Below are 20523 nucleotides of genomic sequence, written 5' to 3'. Positions count from 1 at the left end.
GCCGGCAATTGTCGCGTCCGCAAGGGACTGGCAGGACGGAGCCATCGGCTGGCCGTGCTCGGGTGTCCGCTCGTGGCTTGTTTGGTCTTTGGCTGCGAGATTCGAGTCGCGTGTCAGTCAGTTTGCATGCGTCTCCGTTCGTGGGTGAAAGTCCAGAGTAAGTCGCACCGATTCGAGGCTCGATTCTCGTGCAACGTGTTTTCAGTAGCGTATCCGACGGTCTTTGTGAGTCACCCGCCACCAGGCAGAGTGCCGCTGCTAGACGCTAGAAAAAGCCGGGAATTATTGTTTATGTGCTCAGCTCAGTGTTTTGGTCAAGCGCCACTTGAATATTTGTGAAAATTGAGTTTCCAAATGCTGCTGTGAACCGACAAAAGCAAACAAAGGCCCTTCAGATTGTCATGGCGTCTTTTTGTGTCCGTAGACAAGCACACAATATCTGTATCCATACATAAGTGTATCTCCAAAATTAAACTCTTTCGGACTTTGAACTGACTTTTGAGTGGACCATCAGCTGGATTGCAATATGCGCTTCAATAGACAGGTAAATGATAACAGTACACCAGGACCTCAAGAGAGAGGTGCATATTTCCACGAGTAACAACTGTCGCGCACGTTGTTATTATTATTTTGTCTGTTGTTGTCGCTGTTGTTGTTGTTGTTGTTGTTTTTGGTGGTGTCTTTGAAATCGCCTGCAATTTGGGGTGTTTTTTAACCAAGGCACAGGTATGGGATAATCAATTCTAAACGTACCAAATGGAGCTCACTTTCACTGGATATTTGCCAGATTTAAGAAATACTCTTCTCATACACATCTTCTATATAGAAATAAATTGCATAAAAATCCAAAGATATTTAAACAATATTCCTAATTATATTCATAAACATCATTAATTGTTGAAATTGATACAGCTGATCGAATTGTGATCAAATTTAGCAGAAAATTGAGCGCATTCAACATAAATTAATTAGCAATTTAATAATATAAAATAGCATAATGCTAGCACATGATATGGCATATCTGAGATGTGATACATGTCAGAACTGAACAGAGGCCGGACAGCTTAATAGGCAGGTCGAACAAAAGAAAATCCAGAGAGTTCATTGAAAAGGAAAAACACCATTTTTCTTGTATGCCTTTCTTTTGACAGCAAATGTACAAATGAACTCCTGGCCGACCTTAGTCGAGGGTTGGCCAAATGAATGAAACCGGCGAAGAAAGCCACATAATGCACACACGTCGTGAGGTAGGAAAATAATGTAACGATGACACGCAATAGACAGGGCGAGAGTTCAAACATATGCACCACAGTCGGAAGGAGCACAATGCAATGGGTATTAATGCAGCTATTATATTAATATTAGGCATTTTTACACAAGCTAGATATGGTATATGGCGGGCAAAATTTGCGTAATAAGTAAAAATTGCACATAAGCCGGAAAATGGCCAGAAATTGTTATAGCATTATGTAAGCTCAACCAACGTGAAACAATTTAAAAGAGCAACACATAAAACTTTTTAGTGGTTTGCAAATGAGAAACTATTAAAAAGTGCAGAAAATTCTTGCGTCAGGTTGCCAGGCGGCGACCCAACTAAGTTGAAAGAAAAAAAAAAAAATGAGCATACTGTGTCAGTAAATGTGTTTAAAGTTTAAACTATCCTTGTCATCCTGCAGAGTTTGCAAATTATAAATGCTTTTCCTCCAGCCCGACAGCGTGTAAAAAAGGTTGCGGATTATTTATAAAAAAGTAATTGGTTTTTCTAGCTGAGAAGCTTACTTCGAGAGAGAGTCGGGTTTTTTTTTATATAACAAAAACCACAGAAACACTAAACTATGTTTAAGAATTCACTCAGAATTTTCACTTAGCACAACTTTGACTTAATAATCCTATTACAGGTACATATAAATTCCATCCGACAAGGACACGCAGCCATCTCTAGTCCAGACTAAAAACCAAACACAAAAGAGTGTAAAGTTAGGCTGATTTTTTTTTTTTGTTGACCTCCTAGGCAAAGGCAAATCCCTCAAAAGTTTGGCTTAACCAGGAGCATTGGATTTGTAATTTGTTAAGCTAACAATTCACTTTGTCTCGCAGGGCTTCATGGCCCATGTAGAGAGCTGCCCCCTTTCAGCCCGTATATATGGTGTGTATACATATATAAATGCTTTCATTTTTGTAAGCGTATCGTATAACAGCATTCAAGTACTTGAGGGAACAATGTTTTAAAAGGCTTCAGTGCGTTTTGCATTCAATTGTAATTTCAACTTCAACTAAATTAAGGCTACATTTGCGCGCGGCTCTGCTGGAAGTCTGCCTGAAAGTCTGTTCCGTCGCCAACTAACTAAATAAGCACTTTTCTATGGAGGTTATTTTCTTGATATAATAATTTCACATTTAGCTCGAATAAGTTTTTGCTTTTGCTCACTTTGCAGGCGGTTTTCGTTTCCACTTGAAGAACTTGCAGTGTATTTAATTGCATAAGTTTTTAGTTTACACTCGAGTTGAAAGGGAACTTTAAGCATTATGCTGAAAGCAATTCACAACTATTTGTATTTTGAGAAAATCAAGTTTTTGTGACAGCTTTCTTTACAGAAAACACACAATAAATAAAAATAAAAATATATACGAGATAACATATCTGCTCTGCTAAGAACCAGAAAACTAGCCTTGGGCATATATTTGTATATAAAAAAACTCAGCACGAAGTCAAGGATAAGATCAAATTCTCTGTCATAAGAGACTGGAATTTAAAGAAATAATATTAGCTACGAATCTGAGTTAAACAAAATTGTCTTCGCTCAGTTCAGCTGACAATAATCTGAAAAATTCGTTGCCTCGCACATTATTTACAGGATAATAGCTTCGCTTAAGTCCTTTCTCTGTTTACACACATGGAATTTCGCGAAAATCAAATATTCAGTTTACATGTGTGTCATAAATTCGACAGCAATAAAATTCAATCAAATATTTCATTACAATATATGTGTGCAGAAAAATTTAATTTAATTCTGGTGCCAGTCGACGGCACAAACATAAATCGTACTCACTGTGCTCCCTCCAACTCCCTTCCAACTCCCTCCAACTGCTGCTCTCGACTCCTGCCAGGTGCTGAGCTGTTGTTGTTGTTGTTGTTTCCTGGCTCACCTTGGTTTCAAGCTCATTTGCTTGACTTCCGCCTTTTTCACCCATTCACCCACTCCTTATTTATGAGTAGCCCAGAGGCTGGGCCCGTCTCTAAGGTGTTGTGTTGATAAGAAGGTGCCGTCTATGATGTGTCTGTTGGCGGCGCACATTTCGGCGCGTATTCAAATTAGATTTATCCGCCGCAAAGTTTACGGCCAAATAACATCAGCTGGCGGCGATTGCCCGGACGGCAAGTTAATGATCATTCGGCTGATTACTTTTGGCTTGTCCCAATCACTTGTAGAAACAATATTTAAATATTTCATAATTTTATTCATGAGCTTGCACGAATTTAATGAGAGGAAAACGGAATGTCCACACTCATTTGCCATTTGTCTGTTGAACGAAATCAAGTGAAATGTGTTTTTATACACTTCAGAAATAATAGAATGCATTTTATTAATATGTAAGGATATTTAAAAGTCGTTCACACACAAATACAAGAGTGCTCTTGCTATGAGCACCACAAATGATTTGCATATATTAAGCGTACTTTTAATTGAAGGCATGTTTGGCTATTAAGGGAAATTATAAAATAAATATTTTCAAATTATGCAAATTTTACAACAAAATAATTTAAGTGTAAAGTAAAGAAATCGAAATCGTATTATTTATTATATTGCTTTCGTCCGCCTGTCAATGTCGCGACATTTTTGATTTAATGGAAATCCATTCTCTGGCGCCAAAAAGTCGGCTTTAAAAATCGACAAGTCAGCACATATAAGGGGAATATGCCTATGTAACACACATACGTCCAGCTGTTTGGCTGTCAATGGCATCTAATGAAGTTGGTCTACTATTGGCATAAATCTAAATAAATAAACATACATAAGCATGTTATGTATTCGATATCGAGCATAACAATCACTTAGATGTTGCCCCTCCCATCAGCCCATGGGGACGCGTCGCTTGAAGGGATTCCGTTCGCAAGACAAATATGAATCTCTGATGTGACGGTTGTTTTTGTCGTCTCATCGAGTTCTTAAAGTAGTTTTTTTTTTCGCTGTTGGCCTACTTATTTCGCATAGTTTCATCCCCGCTTAACCGCAATTCAATTTCAGTTTTTTATCGTTGTCAAAAGCGGGAGTTTTCTTTTTTTACTGCGTTTCATATTTTTCAAAAATCGATTGCTCTTCCGCACTTAGTGGAAGTGTAGAGCCTGTGAGCATAAATTAATCTGTAAATTACATATTAGTGAATGAACTAAAACCTCAAACTGAAACTGAAACATCCAACTGTGTGCATCTCTCCAAATAATTTAATTAATTGCAAACGCTTTGTGCGTTCATCGATAGAAGGCTTAAGATACCCCACATAATGCCTCCACATAATACCTAGGTGGGACGGCTGCAGATTCCGATGTATTATCCTTTGAAAAGGACCTGACTGCACATCCGAGAGCTGAAACGGCAATAACAATGTAATCGTATGCTCACTTGTGCTGGAAATATGTTCTTGTAGCCACTATCCAAGTACAGTCACTTGTTTCAAATGGGATCCTGGACGTTGTCTTTTGAACTCAGTGGCGTAGTTCACATAAATAAAGGGGTCCTTAAAAATCTTAGGAAAAGAATGTATAAAATATTTGAGCTTATTAAGTTATGTTTTATGAAGTTTTTATAAAGTGTCTGAAATATGATACCCAACCTTTTGTTCATTATCCCTTGAGAAAGCTGCCCTGCTATAAATTGCCTGACTACGCCCCTGACATAAACAGAGTGTCGAACGTACAAGTTGTTGATTTGCCAACTGCTGTCGCTACTCAAATATTGAGTAGTTGAGCGGCGAACTCATAAAGCCTGAGCCAAAGGTAGCCCAAGGAGCTCGCCCGCCCGCCCAGCTGGGGTTTGGGGAGGGGGCAACAACAGAATGAGTCGAATGAGTCCTTTCAGTGTCCGCTTGCATGCAATCCAAGCATTCGCCTGCGGCTGTCTGGCCACACATATGTGCATAGAATGTACATAGTAGATTGTAAATGTTCGCATTTGTTGCTTTTTTTTTCTCCTTTCATTTTATGCTTATTTATATTTCCATATGGCAGCCCACCCTTTAGCCGTCTGAGTTGGCTTAAATGGACCTCAGTTGGAGCCAACTTTGGCTCCTACCTGCAGCCGTGATATGGCGACAGCTACATAAAGTGGAAAGCAGAAAATTGCGACGAATAAGTTGAACCGTTGAACTAGTTGGCGGCGATGCGAAGTGCACTGTGGGCGGTGCTGTATGGGCGTGTCAGTTGCATTCGCACAGCTATTTTAATATGCCTCCTCTTGACGTGGGACTCTTACTTACTTTTGATATGGGAGCAAAGTGTGTGGATGTTGCCCTAACTAAGCAGCGGAAGTGCTTAGCTGTCGACAACCAGCCAGACAGGTGGGGGAGATTCACTGGCACCTCATCTGGTACTCGTACTCGCTCTCAGCTTCTCGTCCTTCAATGTCAATCGCTTTGCGGAGTGGAAGCTTTTCCGACATGGCTGCTGTTGTGGAAAATCCAGTGCCACATAATTTGCCGATAATTTGTGTTGCACTCGCACCCATTTGTTTCACAACTGAATGCACGTCAAAACCACATGGAACGAAACTTAAAAGCAACTGTAATTAAAATGAATGGGTCTGGCAGGGACGTACGTACGTGTGTGTGTGTGTGTGTGTGTGTGTACGGGTCATTGTCACGGAAACAGTTGATAATTTGATATCAATGCAAGTGCCAATCCCCCAAGTAATCTGTTAGCTTAAGTCAGTTAAAACTACAATGGGTGAGGTTTGAGAAGCTGCTTATGCTTAAGCCAGAGCAAGCACCACGGCGTATGCGTAATATTTTAGTCAGCTGCTTTCACTAGCTACACATATTATTCAGTTGCTTTTGGCTTGGGTCAAGTGTGGTTTTGTTATGTTTACTTATAAATAAGCTCCCCTTGAGGGGCGAAAAGTGCTACTTGCCCTCGTTCCTACACCTGCAGCTGTCACTGTGCCGAGTAACTAGTCCTATTTAAAGCTTGGAAATGTAGTTTAAGGTTAAGCCATGGGACAGACACACAAAAGGGGAAGTATATATATTGTTATATGATATACTAAAAGGTGAATTGTGCTCAAGTCTACAAATACTTAAGATAAATTGTTATTTATATGTAAATATGTACGCAAATTTGTGCTAAGTCAAAAATGCACATATCAGGGGAAATGTAGAGCGGAACAGAGTAGGAGCAGGAGAAGAGAGGAAGAGAAAATGCAAGAGGATTAAAATGAAAGCCAGAGTGAAAGCATGAATACACACACATATTACATACACAAAACACTTGTAATCAAAGCGTGAAAACCTGCGAGGCTTACTTGCTTCTATGAGAATCGCGTAGTAGGGCGATAATTAAATTCACTATTTGATTATAAATTTGCAGCGCAGCTTACTTTAATCACATAAGCCGCATTGATGACATAATAACGCTATAAAATCCATTAGGGATGTAAGCATTTTAAATATTTACATTTTGTCATGAAAATGAAAGGGGATATCGCATGTGGGCTAGCAAATGGACTTTTCAATGCTATCTACTGATTAGAGGTAAACAGAGCGTGTAAATGTTTGAATACGAATTTTTGAAACGTACGTTTCCCTTTTATTTTTTTTTTTTTTTCTTTTTCCTTTATGCGGTTGCCTTTTGCCGCATTTCAGCACTCGGGAAAATGCCACCCCCGCACAACACACACAAACACACAGACGCAAAATGTGCATAACACGTTAAACTCGAGGCACAAAGTATAATCGAGTAAGGCGAAGGGCGGCAACGCGTCCGCGAGCCACCGCCGCACGACACACGCCAACTGGCCATGCAGGGGCATTGACATTTTGCCTATCGAACTGCCCTCGCAAACACGACAACAACAACAATGGCAACAGCAACAACACAAGGCTTGGCACCACTGGCAATTTTGCAGTCGCCTTCGCTTTGATTTTCAATGCTGCGACAGTTTTGCTCTCGGTCAGTATTAGGATGCAGATACACATCCTACGGCGATGGGCGGTTCACAGGACTCGGCCGAGCACAGTGCAGTTAATAGTTTGTCTCTTTTGGGAGGGGGTTCCCCATGTCGCACATTAAAGACAGATTTACGGCAGCGTCCTTGTCCCTGTGTTTTATCAATATTTATGATGATGGTGGTGCAGGGCGGGTGCCACAGTGCGAGATTTGGCAACTGGGTAGTGTAAAATGTGCAATTGATTGTAAATTTACGACTTTCACTAGAAACATTTTGCATGCAGCTTTCACACACACAACGCACACAGTGTGACCAGAGCCATGTGCACTTAATTGATATCGATTGACCGTTAATCGGAAAACTTTAGTGGGTTTAAGGTCTGCATAGTTTTGTCTTGTTTTCGTTCCCATATGCTATTTGTGGGCATGCAGGACTAGAGTTTAGAGTGAAAAAGAGTTTTAACGGTTGTCATACACCGTCTTGCCTTCAATTCTCTTATACTGTTATTTCGATAACAAACATCGATTTCCTACATTACTTTTTTTTTTTTAAATTCTGCTTGCCCAAGGCGTTATAATGAAGCCGTATACACTCAGCTGCTGTAGCTACAAATTGTTGAAATTCCCGAATATTTTCAAATATCCTGCTGCTGTCGTCGGGCTTCATTATCATCCCCCTTGAGGCCGTCGCGAGCTGGGCATGTGGAAATATCACCCCGTAGCACGTGTGCCCGACTGGACCAACACGCATTAGGTGGTCGCTAAAACCAAATTAGGCCATCTGAGAGATGACTGGTGCCTAAACAGATAGGCCAAAACATTTGAGAAAATGAACATACGCACGCGATAGTAATTAATGACCGGACACAGCTCAATGACAGTCGACTTCACAAATCACCTATAAAGCATTTAGTTTTAAAGGCTTGCAAATGGTATTGTGGTTTTTAAAAAAAAAATGGAGAATTGCTGGGAATTATAGTTCGGCGTCTAGATGTATATATATATAACTACAATTTCCTAATATATTTTATATGTATTTTTTTTATATTTTATTAAGGTTTCTTAGAACGTTAAGTTTGTCTGAAAAGTTGAGTCCTGCTATAAAAGAAGCCATAAATATAAGAAAACAGAAAGCACACAGCGATAACAATAAATAACACACACAAATATAATACAGCCATTATTTTCGTCAGTGTAGTTTAGTCCTTGCTATTTTTTTTTGTAAATTGAATTATTAACACAAAAATGCTTTAATCTGAACATAGCTTGCTGCAATTACCTTGTCCATTGTTGGGTTTGGTTTAACGTTAATTTTTTTTTGGCAATTTCAGATGTTCGAATGTTGGCACTAAGTTCTAATGGAAAATCTCTAATCGACCAGCAGGCAGAAGAAAAAATATCTAACACAATACACAATAAATAACAGAGCCGGGTTGAAAAAACTGCGCCGCCCACTGGGTGGGCGCTCAACTGAGCCACAACAATAACGGCTCAATTCGTCGCACCCAAATCCACCCAAGACACCGTCTATATAGAGAAGGAGCAGAGCAGTGGCCTCCAAGACGTCGACAATGGCAAGAAGGAAGCGTACCAGAAGGAAAATGGCAACGAATCGAAAACGGAAGAAGACAGTTGGCACGTCAGCATCAGACCTCATATCAGTAGTCAAGTGGAAGATTATGATACCATCAATAATGTTCCTGCTGTTCTGCTGCACAAGTGAGTGACAGTTGCCGTGCCAAGGCAAATGGATGTCTGAATCTTTAATTTCCCTCTGCTTGCTTAAGTGTGTCTGTCGGCTTTTCTTTTCGTCTCTTTTCTCAGCCCGAGTTTCGCCTACATCTATCATAAACTAAAGCGTAATTTGTTCTAGCATTACTTTCAGCTCTCTTTGTTCCCAACTGAATTATGAGCTGAGTTATTCGCTCAGTTGGGAATGGGCAGAGAAAGTGCCTCTACTCTACTTATCTAAAGACTGATTTATGAAAGAACAACTAGCTTCGACTAGTCGTTGTCTTAGTTAAGTAAAACATAACTAAAGTTATGAAACAGTCCGTATCCGTAATACAGTGAAGACTCGCTGGGGTGGAGAAGTGTCCAAATAGTATGGTAGAAGAGTATTCACTGTAGAAACTTTTACATAGCAGCTACTGAAACTTATTTCCATCAACAATCCGTTTAGCCAGCAATTAAACCAGTTTTCAGTTTTCAAGTTGTCTTAACAGTTGGAATTAAATGGGGTTCCCCGTGTAACCCCTCGAAGTTTGGTTATCTGTCAACTCGAACAGTCATCAAATAGCAGCTCACTCAATTAATTCAGCCACATGTCTTAATTGAATCACTGTCACTCTTGGTCTGTTTGCTTGTTTTCCAAATAGATTAATTCGATTAATGTTTGAATCATAAAAGAAGTGAAGTGTAACTTTTTATAGCTCGGAAATAACATGCATGAAAGTTTAAGGAGACTTGGGTGTGACTTGTTATCCTTCCAGTAACTCACCAGTCGCTTGGGTCTGGTTCCTCATGGGCTCGCGGTCTGTTGTGATAGCGACCGGAACACCGATTTATTTGGTCACAAGCTAGAGACACATTCAGAGTCCTACTTTAAAGTGCGCTGTGCGGCGAGGCTAGCCCCTCGAGAGTGGCCCAAAAGGCAATAACTCAAGTCGAAGCGGACGGCAATTTGTAAAGTGGAGTATGTTTTCATAGGCATCAATCACATTTTAATTGTATGCTGTTATTTCATAAGATGCCACTTCGTATAAATCAATATACAGCTGGATATTAAGGGCATTCGGTTCCTTCCAATTCTTTGGGATGACACATTCACCTATAAGAATCTGACAACAATTCTGAATGGAGTGTTCTGGCTGTGAAATCCGGTTATAAGAGGTTTTGCCTATGCCAACTGGGGAGCACTTAATATCACAACAAAGAGGCGTCAAAGGGGGACGGGAATTTGGTTTGAGCGCTTCGAGGGCGGCGGCAAAGCAACTCCTGACTCCTGTCAGACAATAAGAAATAAATTACAAAGACTTGTGCATAATTCTTATCTTTCTGTACTTTTCATGTGGTGATTAATTTGTTCGTTTGTGCCTCTGTTGTGCCACGACTTGGCTCGAATTCAACAAAAGGTCACGTGCTGGCGGTACGGAGGGGTCGCCTGATGTCCCCGAGCACATTCACTGCACTCAGCGGCGACCTGCATGTGCAGATACAGTTCAGCGGCGAGGAGGACGAGGCACGGGTTGGTGGCACCAACACAACACGGCTCCAGCCTCAAAATCACAATATCACAGACGGGTATGTTGACGCCCACTTGAGCACTGACAGCCCCGGCGCGGGCACAGGATTGCAAGCGGGAACGGGCTCGGGCACGGGAACGGGAACGGGCATGGTGAACACCATAATGAGCACTTTAGTCATTAGCAAAATCATTAATGATGCGGCGACAGCTGAGGGGGAGCTGCAGGCTTCGAATGGCACTGGCCAGAGCAACAGGACCAACCAGTTGGTGCTGCAGCGCAGGCGCAAGGAGGTTGTCCAGAATATTCCACTCTTTCCGGATCCGCGTCAGAACATCACACAGGTGACAGTGCCGTGCCAGACCTTTATGCGTGGCGGCCTCTACGAGATGCAGGTGGTCCGAAACCTAAAGACGACCCTCAATCGCAGTGACCCAGTTGGACATGCATCAGAAACGTTGACGACAACCACCTTGATGCCAGCGCAGGATGAGCGTTTGCTGCAGACTCTAGACGTGCGATGGCCCAGTGCTGAGATGCTGGTCAGTCCCGTGACCTTGCGCACGTATCCCAGGGCGCCCGTGAAGGTCACCCTACGCTTTCCGGAGGTCAACTGTGAGCGTGCCTTGCACGGCTCGGGGCAACCTGCGCTGCCAGAGTTCTGGCTGGAGCTGGTCTACTGCGGCAAGGAGCGCACCTGCGCCTACAATATTGCCAATGTGTCCAAGTCGAGCGTGCTCTTTGCGGAGCAGGTGCACGGCTTTCCCAAGTTCAAGACCGTCGAGCTGGGCTGCGAACTATTTGGCCTGGCCGGCAACTATGCCGTCCAACTGCGGCCCATGATCACAGCCCTGAACGTGCCAACCACGCGGCGTATGCTCAGCGTGGACTGGAGCGATGAGTTTGTGTTCAATGTGTATGCGCGCAGCATCTTTCCCTGCGATCCGCATTCCGGTGTGGGCGTCCTCTACGAATACCCCGGCTGCATACTGGAGCAGGGTGATCGAGTGCGTCTCTATGCCAAGCTGCGTGCAGATGTCGCCTCCCTCAAGCCGCCCACCTCGCTGCACTACGTCGCCGAGCAGCGTGTCGTCAAGAGCCAGCACTCTCTCTACTTCAGCTGTGACCTGTTCTCCGAGAAGTACGTGGAGTACTGCTTCGTCTACGTTAGCCAGGCCATTTCCGGCGCCGTTGCGGATGTGCGCATGGACTGTGTGCCCACACTGCCCGTCAGTGGTAAGATAAGCTCTAGCCTCCCACTCTCTTCCCTTCCGTTCAGCACACCTTTTATGCACCTGCGACAGCGTATAACCTGAGAAACCCAAATAAAAGCTGACTGCGAGCCAATTAGCATTAGCTTGACCAGGCACACATGAAAATGGGCTGCTAAGCTGCTTTTGGCTTGCACGCGTGTTTTCATTAATCTTCTCAACTGCTTCACAGATTCCGATACTGGCGGCTGGGGTGCTTGGAGCGAGTGGACACCGTGCTCAACAAATTGCCTGGGAGGCACTCGCAATCGCTATCGATTCTGTGATTCGCCGCCGCCGCGTTACGGTGCCAAATTCTGCGAGGTTTGTATTTAAGTCCAGTTTAATATATATACATATAAATAGGTTAGGTAAATAGGTAGGTGACATCTTTCCAGAAACTTCCTTTGAGATGTTTTCAAGTGAAGAAAAATTGTGATCAAGTTTGTATAAAAACCATAAATGAGGAATCGGACTAACAAGCAGCGAGTCGTCGGTTCAAATTCATCTGTTGTGTATTATATAAATATCCGCGAATTATTCAAGCATTTTGAACATTATCCATTGGAGCCATTAATTTCATCTAATCTTCGCTAAAGTTTTCCACTTGTTTTTTTATTTTTGTATCTCTAAACGCTTTAACTAAAACTAAACCTCTTTGGTGTACTCCACAATTTGGATACGTGTCGAACTTTCGCTAGAAACTTTTGCTTTTTAGCTCCGTCTATAAATCGTGTAGACACAATTTATTTAAGAACACGTACGCACACACACACACTCGCACACACTCGCACAGAAGTACTATTATGTTTGTATCAAGTCTGGCAAACAGTTGGGTTCATGATTCAGTTCATTCTTGCCTTGGTATCCACAACTAGAAGCCAGCCCAAGCCCCCATTTTGTCGACGAAAAAATAAAGGAAAACGAATGTAAATGTGGGCATGGTGGGGGCAGGTGGGGCTGGCGGAGAGAACCCTTGCTGGCGGCCATGTTTTTGTTGTGCTGTGTGTCTGGCGGAGAGTGTTACAATATTGCGACACTTGCTCCAGATTGCGTTGGCAAATTTACAACGTTGCCCGAGGGCGACCGGAAACACCCTTTCTAAGTTTTGTAGTTGTTTTGTTTTCCCCCCCCCTCTTTTTCTGCTCTGCGAACTATGCAAAGTTATCAACATATAAAACAAATGCATAAATGAATTTGTCATGGGCTTAAGATTATAAATTAAAAGAAGATACATTTTTGATAACAAGCTTTTCTGTTGTTATGTTATTCGGGCCACTCTGGAGTTTATGCAGCAGCAAGTTTTTTATTGAGAGACTTCATGTCTCTGACTAAAATAAGTAACTACTTCTTACACACAATGAAGTGCTCCAGTACACCTTTGTTTTTGGCCCTTTGTTTGCTGCCGGCTGCACTTCATTATCCACTGGGAAAACGATGCGGCGGTTGTTACACCTGGATTCGAAAAGAATGCACATTTACGGAATTGCTTCTGCTTTACTTTTCACATTATTGTTGGCAACTATTGTGCAGGAGATGTTTTAAGTATAATGACAGATTTTATAGTGTCAAAGTTTTGATGCCTTTGGTTAACTTGAAACTTGGTTAAAGACAATTTGCTTGGCAACCAAAGCTTTTAGCGTAGGTTGCCATCCATCGAAACAATTTGGCAGCAAGCTTTTTGCCTTGACAACCGTGCGACTAGGTTTTGTTTATGGGGGAATTTCACAAAGTCAACGAACATAATGTGTAAATCAAATATAGTAATTGTTTGAAATATTGTTTTGTAAGCACAAAATTGAATACACAATTGAAGAGGGAGCGTTTTTGAAAGAAATACCGCAAAATGCCGCCAAAAGCTAAAAAGGCGGCGAAAGGCAAGGGAAAGTCCACGGAACTAAACAAATTGACACAGGTGGATCGCACTTTCTATGAGCTGCAAATTACCGATTTGAACCAGAAGCTAGCCCGCCTGCGTTCCCATTTGGCCAGCTTGGATGAGTCAAATGTCATTCTAACGTCCAAGCTGCAGGATGTTGATCATGACCGAACCGATGTGGCCGCCCATTTGGAGCGCACGCTGGCGGAGCGCAATAATTCCATAACCGAGCTGGAAGAACGACTCGTGGAGGTGTCAAAGGTACGCAACGAGGAGAATAAAGCGGCTCAGGAGAAAATTGCCGATCTGGAGGGCAAATATAAGGCGATGCATGACCAGCTTACCTCGGAAATAAAGCTGCTCAACGGCAAGCTGAACTCCTTGGATGAGTTTCGCACACAACGCGATATACTCCTGGCCAAGTTTGATGATCAGGATGTTGAGATGAGAGAAAAGGAAAAATCACACAAGGAGGCGCTCTATAATATGGAACAGGCCGCTGTTGTGGAGAAGGATGCGCTAAAGAAGGAGGTCGAGGCCAAGCTGCTTCAGGTATCCGAAGACTTTACCCGCTCCAGTGAGATTCGCAATGCCGGCTACACACGCCGGCTCATACGCGAGAACATTGCCCTCCAGAAGGAGATCGACCTGCTGGTGATGTCCCAGATCAAGCTACAGCAGCAGTACAATAACCAAAAGGAGAAGCACAAAGAAATCATGGAGCAATACAGCGCCCTGGACCAGATCAAAAACGAATTGGTACGCAATTCCATCAACAAGATCAAGATCATCGAGAGCCTGACCAACAACTATGAGAGGCTCAAGTGCAAGTACGTGGAGGCGCTGCAGTATCGCCGGGCCTATGAGGAGCAGCAGGAGGCCGATAAGCTCGTGGATGCCAAGAACAAGGATGCCGGCGCTAAAATCAAATCCCTGTGCCGGCGCGTAGAGAACATGACGATGGAGAAGCGTCATCTGGAGGCGGTGCATGACCAGCATGAGGGCGAGATATTACGTCTGCGCGGCATTATACAGGAGATCAAGGTGACTGTGCGCGACGCCATCGTTAGCCAGCAGTGCATCAAGCTGTTCCCGGAGCGACTGGAGGAGGCCAACGTCGATGAGCCCAGTGTCATCGAGGAGGTCAGGGAGGAAGCGGTTGCCATGAACAAACTGGCGCGCATCGATCTGCTGTCCACGCTGATGAACATCGTTAGCTCCCATTCCGCCGAGCTGCCACGTACGCCGTCCGTGGAGACCATCAGTACCGTCACATCGTCCTTGTATACACCGGGCAAAATGGGCTTTATGCCACACAAGCCCAAGCCGGCTGTCTGCGATCTATTCGAGAAGGAGGTGGTCCAACATTTACCCGATCTGCAGGTGCAGCTCCCAGACTGTCTGCTAAAGGGTCAGGTCAAGGATAAGGCTGCCGAAAAGGTCGACGATCGCGTATCTATAATTGATGTCGAATTCGGCACCACCCTCTACGTGTCTTCGTCGCGTGAGGATGATGTCATTGAGATGGAGGAGGAACCGCTCGAGGAGCCCGAAGGTTCCAGCAGCTCCGTCTCTGTGAAGAAGGCCAGCAGTGAGGGCAGCGCCCCGCCGCCTGCCCCCATACCTTTGGCCAAGCCAGTACCCGAGGAAGTCATCAAATTGGCGGAAACCAAGTCCGTGCAGAGCATGACAGCCACTGAGGTCCTGTCCGGAACAGCCGAGACTGAGGAAATGGATGAGGAGGATGAGTTTGAGATCAATCTGTTCTACTAAACACAAGAGCATGCATTCAATGATTGTTATATTTTGTTTCGGCTGAACAATTAAATAAAGGGTATAGACACTCAAAATCCGGCCTTTCCAAGAGATTCCATTAATGACAAGAAAACGCAAGAATGACACCATTTTTTCCAACAATAACAACTTGTTTTTCTTTCTGCTCCCTTTAGGGTCAATCGGTACAAACGGAAAAATGTAATAAGAGCATTGCGGATACCTGGGACTGCATCTACGAAACAAGCGGCAGCATCCTGACCAAGTCGAATGTAACCGAAGTTCATCAAGAAATCGGTCCTGGCTGCCGCTGTGGCTGCATTGTACACCTTGGTTCATCCAAGCCCAAGCGCATAATTGCCGGCGCCACACAAAGCTGTCCCGGACGCTCCTTTTGGCTAATCCAGGTAAGGAGAAGATGGTCCAATCCCCAGCTGGCATTAACCATATCCCTCTGGACAGGTCGATGGCGAGGCAACCATTTCACTGCAGCTCAGCTTTCTGCGTCTACCATGTGGCACGCAGTACATAAAGGTGCGCGACGGACCCTCGCTCTCCTCCACCCTGCTGCTGGAGCTCAATGGTGATGCTGCCACTAGACGAACCGCTGCTGAAGCTGCCGGTCATATTGGGCTGCCGTTGGCGACGGAGTCGAGTGGCGCACAGCTGCTGGTCGAGTTTTTTTCGGGCGACATGACAGCAAATGGAACATCCAGTGGGGGATACGATGCTGCGTCCTGCACCGGCGGCTTCATGGCCAACGTTAAGCCCTTAGGTAGCTGCAAATCGAATGTCTATGGAAAATAAAATTAATGCCCGTCTGCTCTTCTAGGATCCAGAAATGTGAGCAATGCCAGCACGGTTCTGGCGGCAACGCGTCTATCTGCCAAGAGTCGCAGCCACCTGCAAAAGAAGTCTCTGTCCAGGATGCGGTTCACCCTGGTCCATTTGAGCGCCATGGTCTTTGCCACCATCATAATAATAATAAGTGCGCTTTTAGGTCAGTCAAGTATGGTATAAGGGTATTTAAGGGTATTTATTAAATTGGAAATAGCTAGGGAGAGAACTCTTAATATATCAGGAAGAAAGCTAGTTGGGGTAGTAAAGGATGGAAATGTCCCTGAGCTACCCAGGATACATAACGTTGGAAATGTTCAAAATCTTCAAAGTCATTGACAAGGAGTTCTACACCAATGAGCAGTCAGAACTGCTCACTTCGACTTAAAAAAAAGCTGTCTCTTTTAGTCGCCTCATACGACAAGCGGTGACATGCTGTGGTGGTATTCTAATGCCCGCCAACCACACGGGGCGAAACAGGAACTTTGTCAAATTTACGGATAGACAAACAGATTAGACTGAAAGACAGACTGATTGACAGACAGACAAGGCTCGATCCAGCAAGCTCGTGTTTAAGTACACATAAGCTTTATTTGGCCGCAGTTGAGTTCTGCTGCCTGCTAAATCTTTGTGCCTGCTAAATTATGTACACATTTTCAATGGGTATCACGTGTCATTCGACTCTACAGGTGCTCAGTACGTGGTACGGTATCGGAAGTATCACCTGGCAGTGGCACGTCGACAGGACGAGGGCTCGCAGCTGCACACACCGCGAGCCTCCTTGAGCTCGCTGCACGGACCGCCATCACGGGCTCTTTCGACGACCACGCTGCTCTCAGAGGTGATCTACCTGGTGAAACTGCGACCCAAACGTCAGCTGCGGCACTCCATACTGCGCGAGAGCGCCGATGTCGAGAACGTGAGCCACGAGACCGAGTTCAAGGAGGACGAACAAATGGTCAAGCGGTGAGTCTTGCCCAAAGTCCAAGTAGGTTTCTTATTAGCTATTATGCCTGCAGAGAGGAAGTGCCGGCATTTGGTAGTACCGCATCCATGATGACTCTGCGCAATGAACACGCCTCGTTGACGTCGCTCTCACCAGCTACCGACAGTCGCAGTCCCGCAGTTGGCTCCCCGTCCTCGGTCGAGCCGGAGCTGGAGCTGGAGCTGAAGTTGGATCAGCGCCTCGATGAGGGTAAAAAGGAGACTAGCACGCATTCTCCGGCAGAGCCACTGAGTTGTAAGGACAGTGCCAAGGACTCGGAGTCCATCATCTCGTCGGGCATGAGCTCCCTGTGCAATAGTCCACCTCTGAACAGCCACAGGCTGAGCAAGTACTCGGATCGCTATGATGCGGTCACTCTGAAGCTGCTCAGCTCCCGTCTGGACGAGAGTCTGCGCGACGCCGGATCTCTGAACTCCGGCTCCGGTTCGCTGTGCCTGGGTCGCATGGGATCACGCAGTGTTAGCACCTCCTTAACCAATGTAAGTGTTCACTTGAGTGGGTTTTGATCGGAGCTAACAAAGCTCCGTGTATGTTCAATTGCAGGGATGCTACTCGCCCGCAGCGAGCGTGGTCAGCACGGCCACCATACGGACGACCAGCAATCCGAAGGAGTCCAAGGAGAAACAGAATCGCAAGAAGCTCTTGGCGCGACCTGGCTCCGAGTTCTCGCTGGGTAACCAAGAGGAGTTAGAGCTGGACTATTACGATTACAATGTGATCAATGCGGGTGCGGCGCCCGGCTCCTATCTGGGCATGGATCCAGCTTATTGCATTTGGATACCGCCCTTCGAGGAGACACCCGAGCGAGAGGACGAAGACAAGACGCCAGAGCCCATGTCAATGCCCGAGGAGACGAATGCTGCATTTGAGGAAATGCAAATGCCCAAATATGGTCACTATTTGTGTCCGGGCAGCAAATCCACCACAACGGATAATACGCCTAGCTCCGAGGAGCGCTCCTTGCCCAGCAGCCAGCACCAGTCCAAGGCCACATCGCCCAGCGAGACAGTCCATAGAAGCACTCCAAGCACAACCAAGCAGCCAACTCCCTATATGTCCCGCAAGCAGCGCCGTCAGGCCAGGCAGCAGTTCAGATTGAATGCAGTCAGTTCCGGCTATGAGTCCGAGTCCGGGACACTCCGTCCCAGCCAAGCAGCCAAGCCCGAAGTGGAAATTGTGGCCGTGCATCAGAGCTTGAAGCAGACGGACGGGGACCAGGATTCCAACCAATCAATGACCGGTTCATACGTGGAGAAGGAAACGCTTGTGGAGAAGTCGTCACGCGATCTGCAAGAATACCTCCACCTGGACGACATCCAGTTTGCCGACGAGAGCGGCAGTGATTACGAGGCAGCCACGCTCAAGCAGCAGGTGGCACACGCTGCGACCAGGACCCTGCTGGATAATGTGACAAGGACGAAATCGAAAGAGGCTGCCGTGTAGAGAGCCCCTCGACAGCTGTTGTACATAGAACGGGCGAGCAGAACAACATCCAAGTTCACTTAAGATAGTATCTGTTACGGGTAGATACAAATATCAGCAATACGAGTATAGGACCACCAATAGGTTAGATGCAAGCGTTGAGTTATAATCTAGATCTAGGCATTCATTCCAATAAAGGACTTTTCAATTATAGATTCGAGTAGAGCTCAAGTGGTTAAGGGATCGTTTAAATTCACACTAATCGCTATATGATATATTATGTATATAAGTGAGATATAATACCTAGTCATTCAGATTTAAGTCAAAGCTTTGGCCTCTCTGGTCTTTTGTTTATAATTAGAAACTTTTGATTGCGGCCTTTTTGTGATTATTCATTTAACACGTTCACTTAACAAAATCTAGTCAAAATTATTTATCTAATATTCATTTAGTGATTATTTTCGATTAGCTGTACTTAGTTCGTAGCTTACATGAAAATAAACAGAAATAATAAATCGAAAATGAAACAACGTGTACAATTATCTGAGTAAAGGTGCTGGTTCAAACCCCAGACAACATTTTAAAAAGGTTACATTGATTGTTAACAATTAAAGTGGCAAATAAAAATGGGTTTATTCATGGAATAAACTTCACACAACTCTCTAAATTCTGTACAGACATTGCTCTAGCTCTGCAGATAAGCATTTTTCTTACAGAATATAGGGGGATATTGACAAAAGCAGTTATCTTGTGGCTTTCGATAGGGAAGGAGACCAGCGCTTGTGAATTTATATTGCGAATCGTATGGTCTATCGCGATCTGATTTAAAGACTTGCATATTTTTGATATACGCCTTCAGCTCTTGACGCCTCAGCTCCTCCTTCATTTTGGCAATTAATGGATTGTCCTCGATTGGCCGATTGCGATAGATGGCCACACAAATGTGACACTCGCATTTAACCGGAGGTTTCGGCGATTCTGGCTCTTCGGTTTTCTTTACAATCGATTTAGCTGGCGATTGTGATTTACGTATTGTTTTTATGGGTTTTGGAGTTTCCTGTACTTCGGAGCCTTGCAAATTGTACGGATAGTGTAGAAACTGCTTCAAATCAATATCATCAATGCTTATATTTTCAATATTGGGCAGATCCATTTCGCTTTCTATATACTGCTTGATTTTGTTATATCTGTAATGGTAATCACTTATAGACTCTGAAGTGAGAGTCTGCTCTACGTTAGGTTTCTGGACTCTCTTCACTCTTTCATTTGCCTGACGCCGTTTTGATCGAACATCCTCCAATGTAGTTTGTCGACTGTCTGAGGCTCCTCTCTCCTGACTTTTCGGAGGTGGCACGTAATTGATTTTCGATTTGTTCATCCTAAGACTATTTTGAAAGTTTTTCAATTTGATGCGATCCCGTTGTATTCGTTTTAAAATAGATGCGTTTATCCCGCCATATCCCGCCATGCTGTGTTTTTTGGGTGAGTCCAGCACAGCTGCAATTGATTCTTTAATGAGAGATGTTTCATATAAAGTATTTTTTTTCAAATGCTTTTTTCTTTTCTTTTTGTAATGTCGTTTAAAGTAATCGAATACATCCTGTAGTCTGGAACGTCTGAATTCAATCCTTTTGTGGCGTTTTGCCATATCCCGAAAATCTGCCGAAATGATGCTATCCTTAGCCCTGTCTAATAACTTTTTGCTCTTCCTATAAGTCGGTTTCGCATCCGAAATGATGCTCTCCTTAGCCCAGTCTACTAATAACTTTTTTTTCTGTCTTTTACTCTTTTTCGCATCAATGCTTTTCGTTAGAAGCTCTTCCCCTTCATCTGATGACATGACTGATCCATTACTGGAGAAACGTCTTTCATTTATATTGTCTTCCATTGATATTCTACTTGGAGGATGCAGACTTTCACCTCTGTCTGTTGTCATTTTTTTATGTTGATCT

General features: G+C 44.3%; 2 protein-coding genes across 2 annotated transcripts; both read left to right on the top strand.

Annotated features, from left to right (window-relative positions):
* Positions 1 to 117: 117 nt before the first annotated feature.
* Positions 118 to 19056, top strand: gogo (golden goal). The gene is made up of 10 exons (XM_002048093.4): positions 118 to 544; positions 8491 to 8878; positions 10294 to 11640; positions 11848 to 11978; positions 15483 to 15713; positions 15769 to 16081; positions 16139 to 16306; positions 16833 to 17109; positions 17163 to 17628; positions 17693 to 19056. The coding sequence occupies exons 2-10, from the start codon at positions 8731 to 8733 to the stop codon at positions 18590 to 18592; spliced, it is 3981 nt and encodes a 1326-aa protein (XP_002048129.2). The 5' UTR covers positions 118 to 544; positions 8491 to 8730; the 3' UTR covers positions 18593 to 19056.
* LOC26530647 (cilia- and flagella-associated protein 157) lies at positions 13363 to 15383 on the top strand. The gene has a single exon (XM_015176147.3). The coding sequence runs from the start codon at positions 13501 to 13503 to the stop codon at positions 15304 to 15306; it is 1806 nt and encodes a 601-aa protein (XP_015031633.1). The 5' UTR covers positions 13363 to 13500; the 3' UTR covers positions 15307 to 15383.
* Positions 19057 to 20523: the final 1467 nt, after the last annotated feature.

Source organism: Drosophila virilis, chromosome 3 (assembly GCF_030788295.1).
Source record: "Drosophila virilis strain 15010-1051.87 chromosome 3, Dvir_AGI_RSII-ME, whole genome shotgun sequence".
Taxonomy (NCBI): Eukaryota; Metazoa; Arthropoda; class Insecta; order Diptera; family Drosophilidae; genus Drosophila; species Drosophila virilis.
The sequence above is the reverse complement of the archived record's forward strand: the minus strand, read 5'-3'. Positions and strand labels throughout refer to the sequence as shown.

What these genes read in the sequence shown, in the direction of transcription:
- gogo (XM_002048093.4), top strand. Translation starts at nt 8,731, where the DNA reads ATGGCAAGAAGGAAGCGTACCAGAAGGAAAATGGCAACGAATCGAAAA. An exon ending in GACGAACAAATGGTCAAGCG is followed by an intron (nt 17,110 to 17,162) that starts GTGAGTCTTGCC and finishes TTATGCCTGCAG; the next exon opens with AGAGGAAGTGCCGGCATTTG. An exon ending in TTAGCACCTCCTTAACCAAT is followed by an intron (nt 17,629 to 17,692) that starts GTAAGTGTTCAC and finishes GTTCAATTGCAG; the next exon opens with GGATGCTACTCGCCCGCAGC.
- LOC26530647 (XM_015176147.3), top strand. Translation starts at nt 13,501, where the DNA reads ATGCCGCCAAAAGCTAAAAAGGCGGCGAAAGGCAAGGGAAAGTCCACG.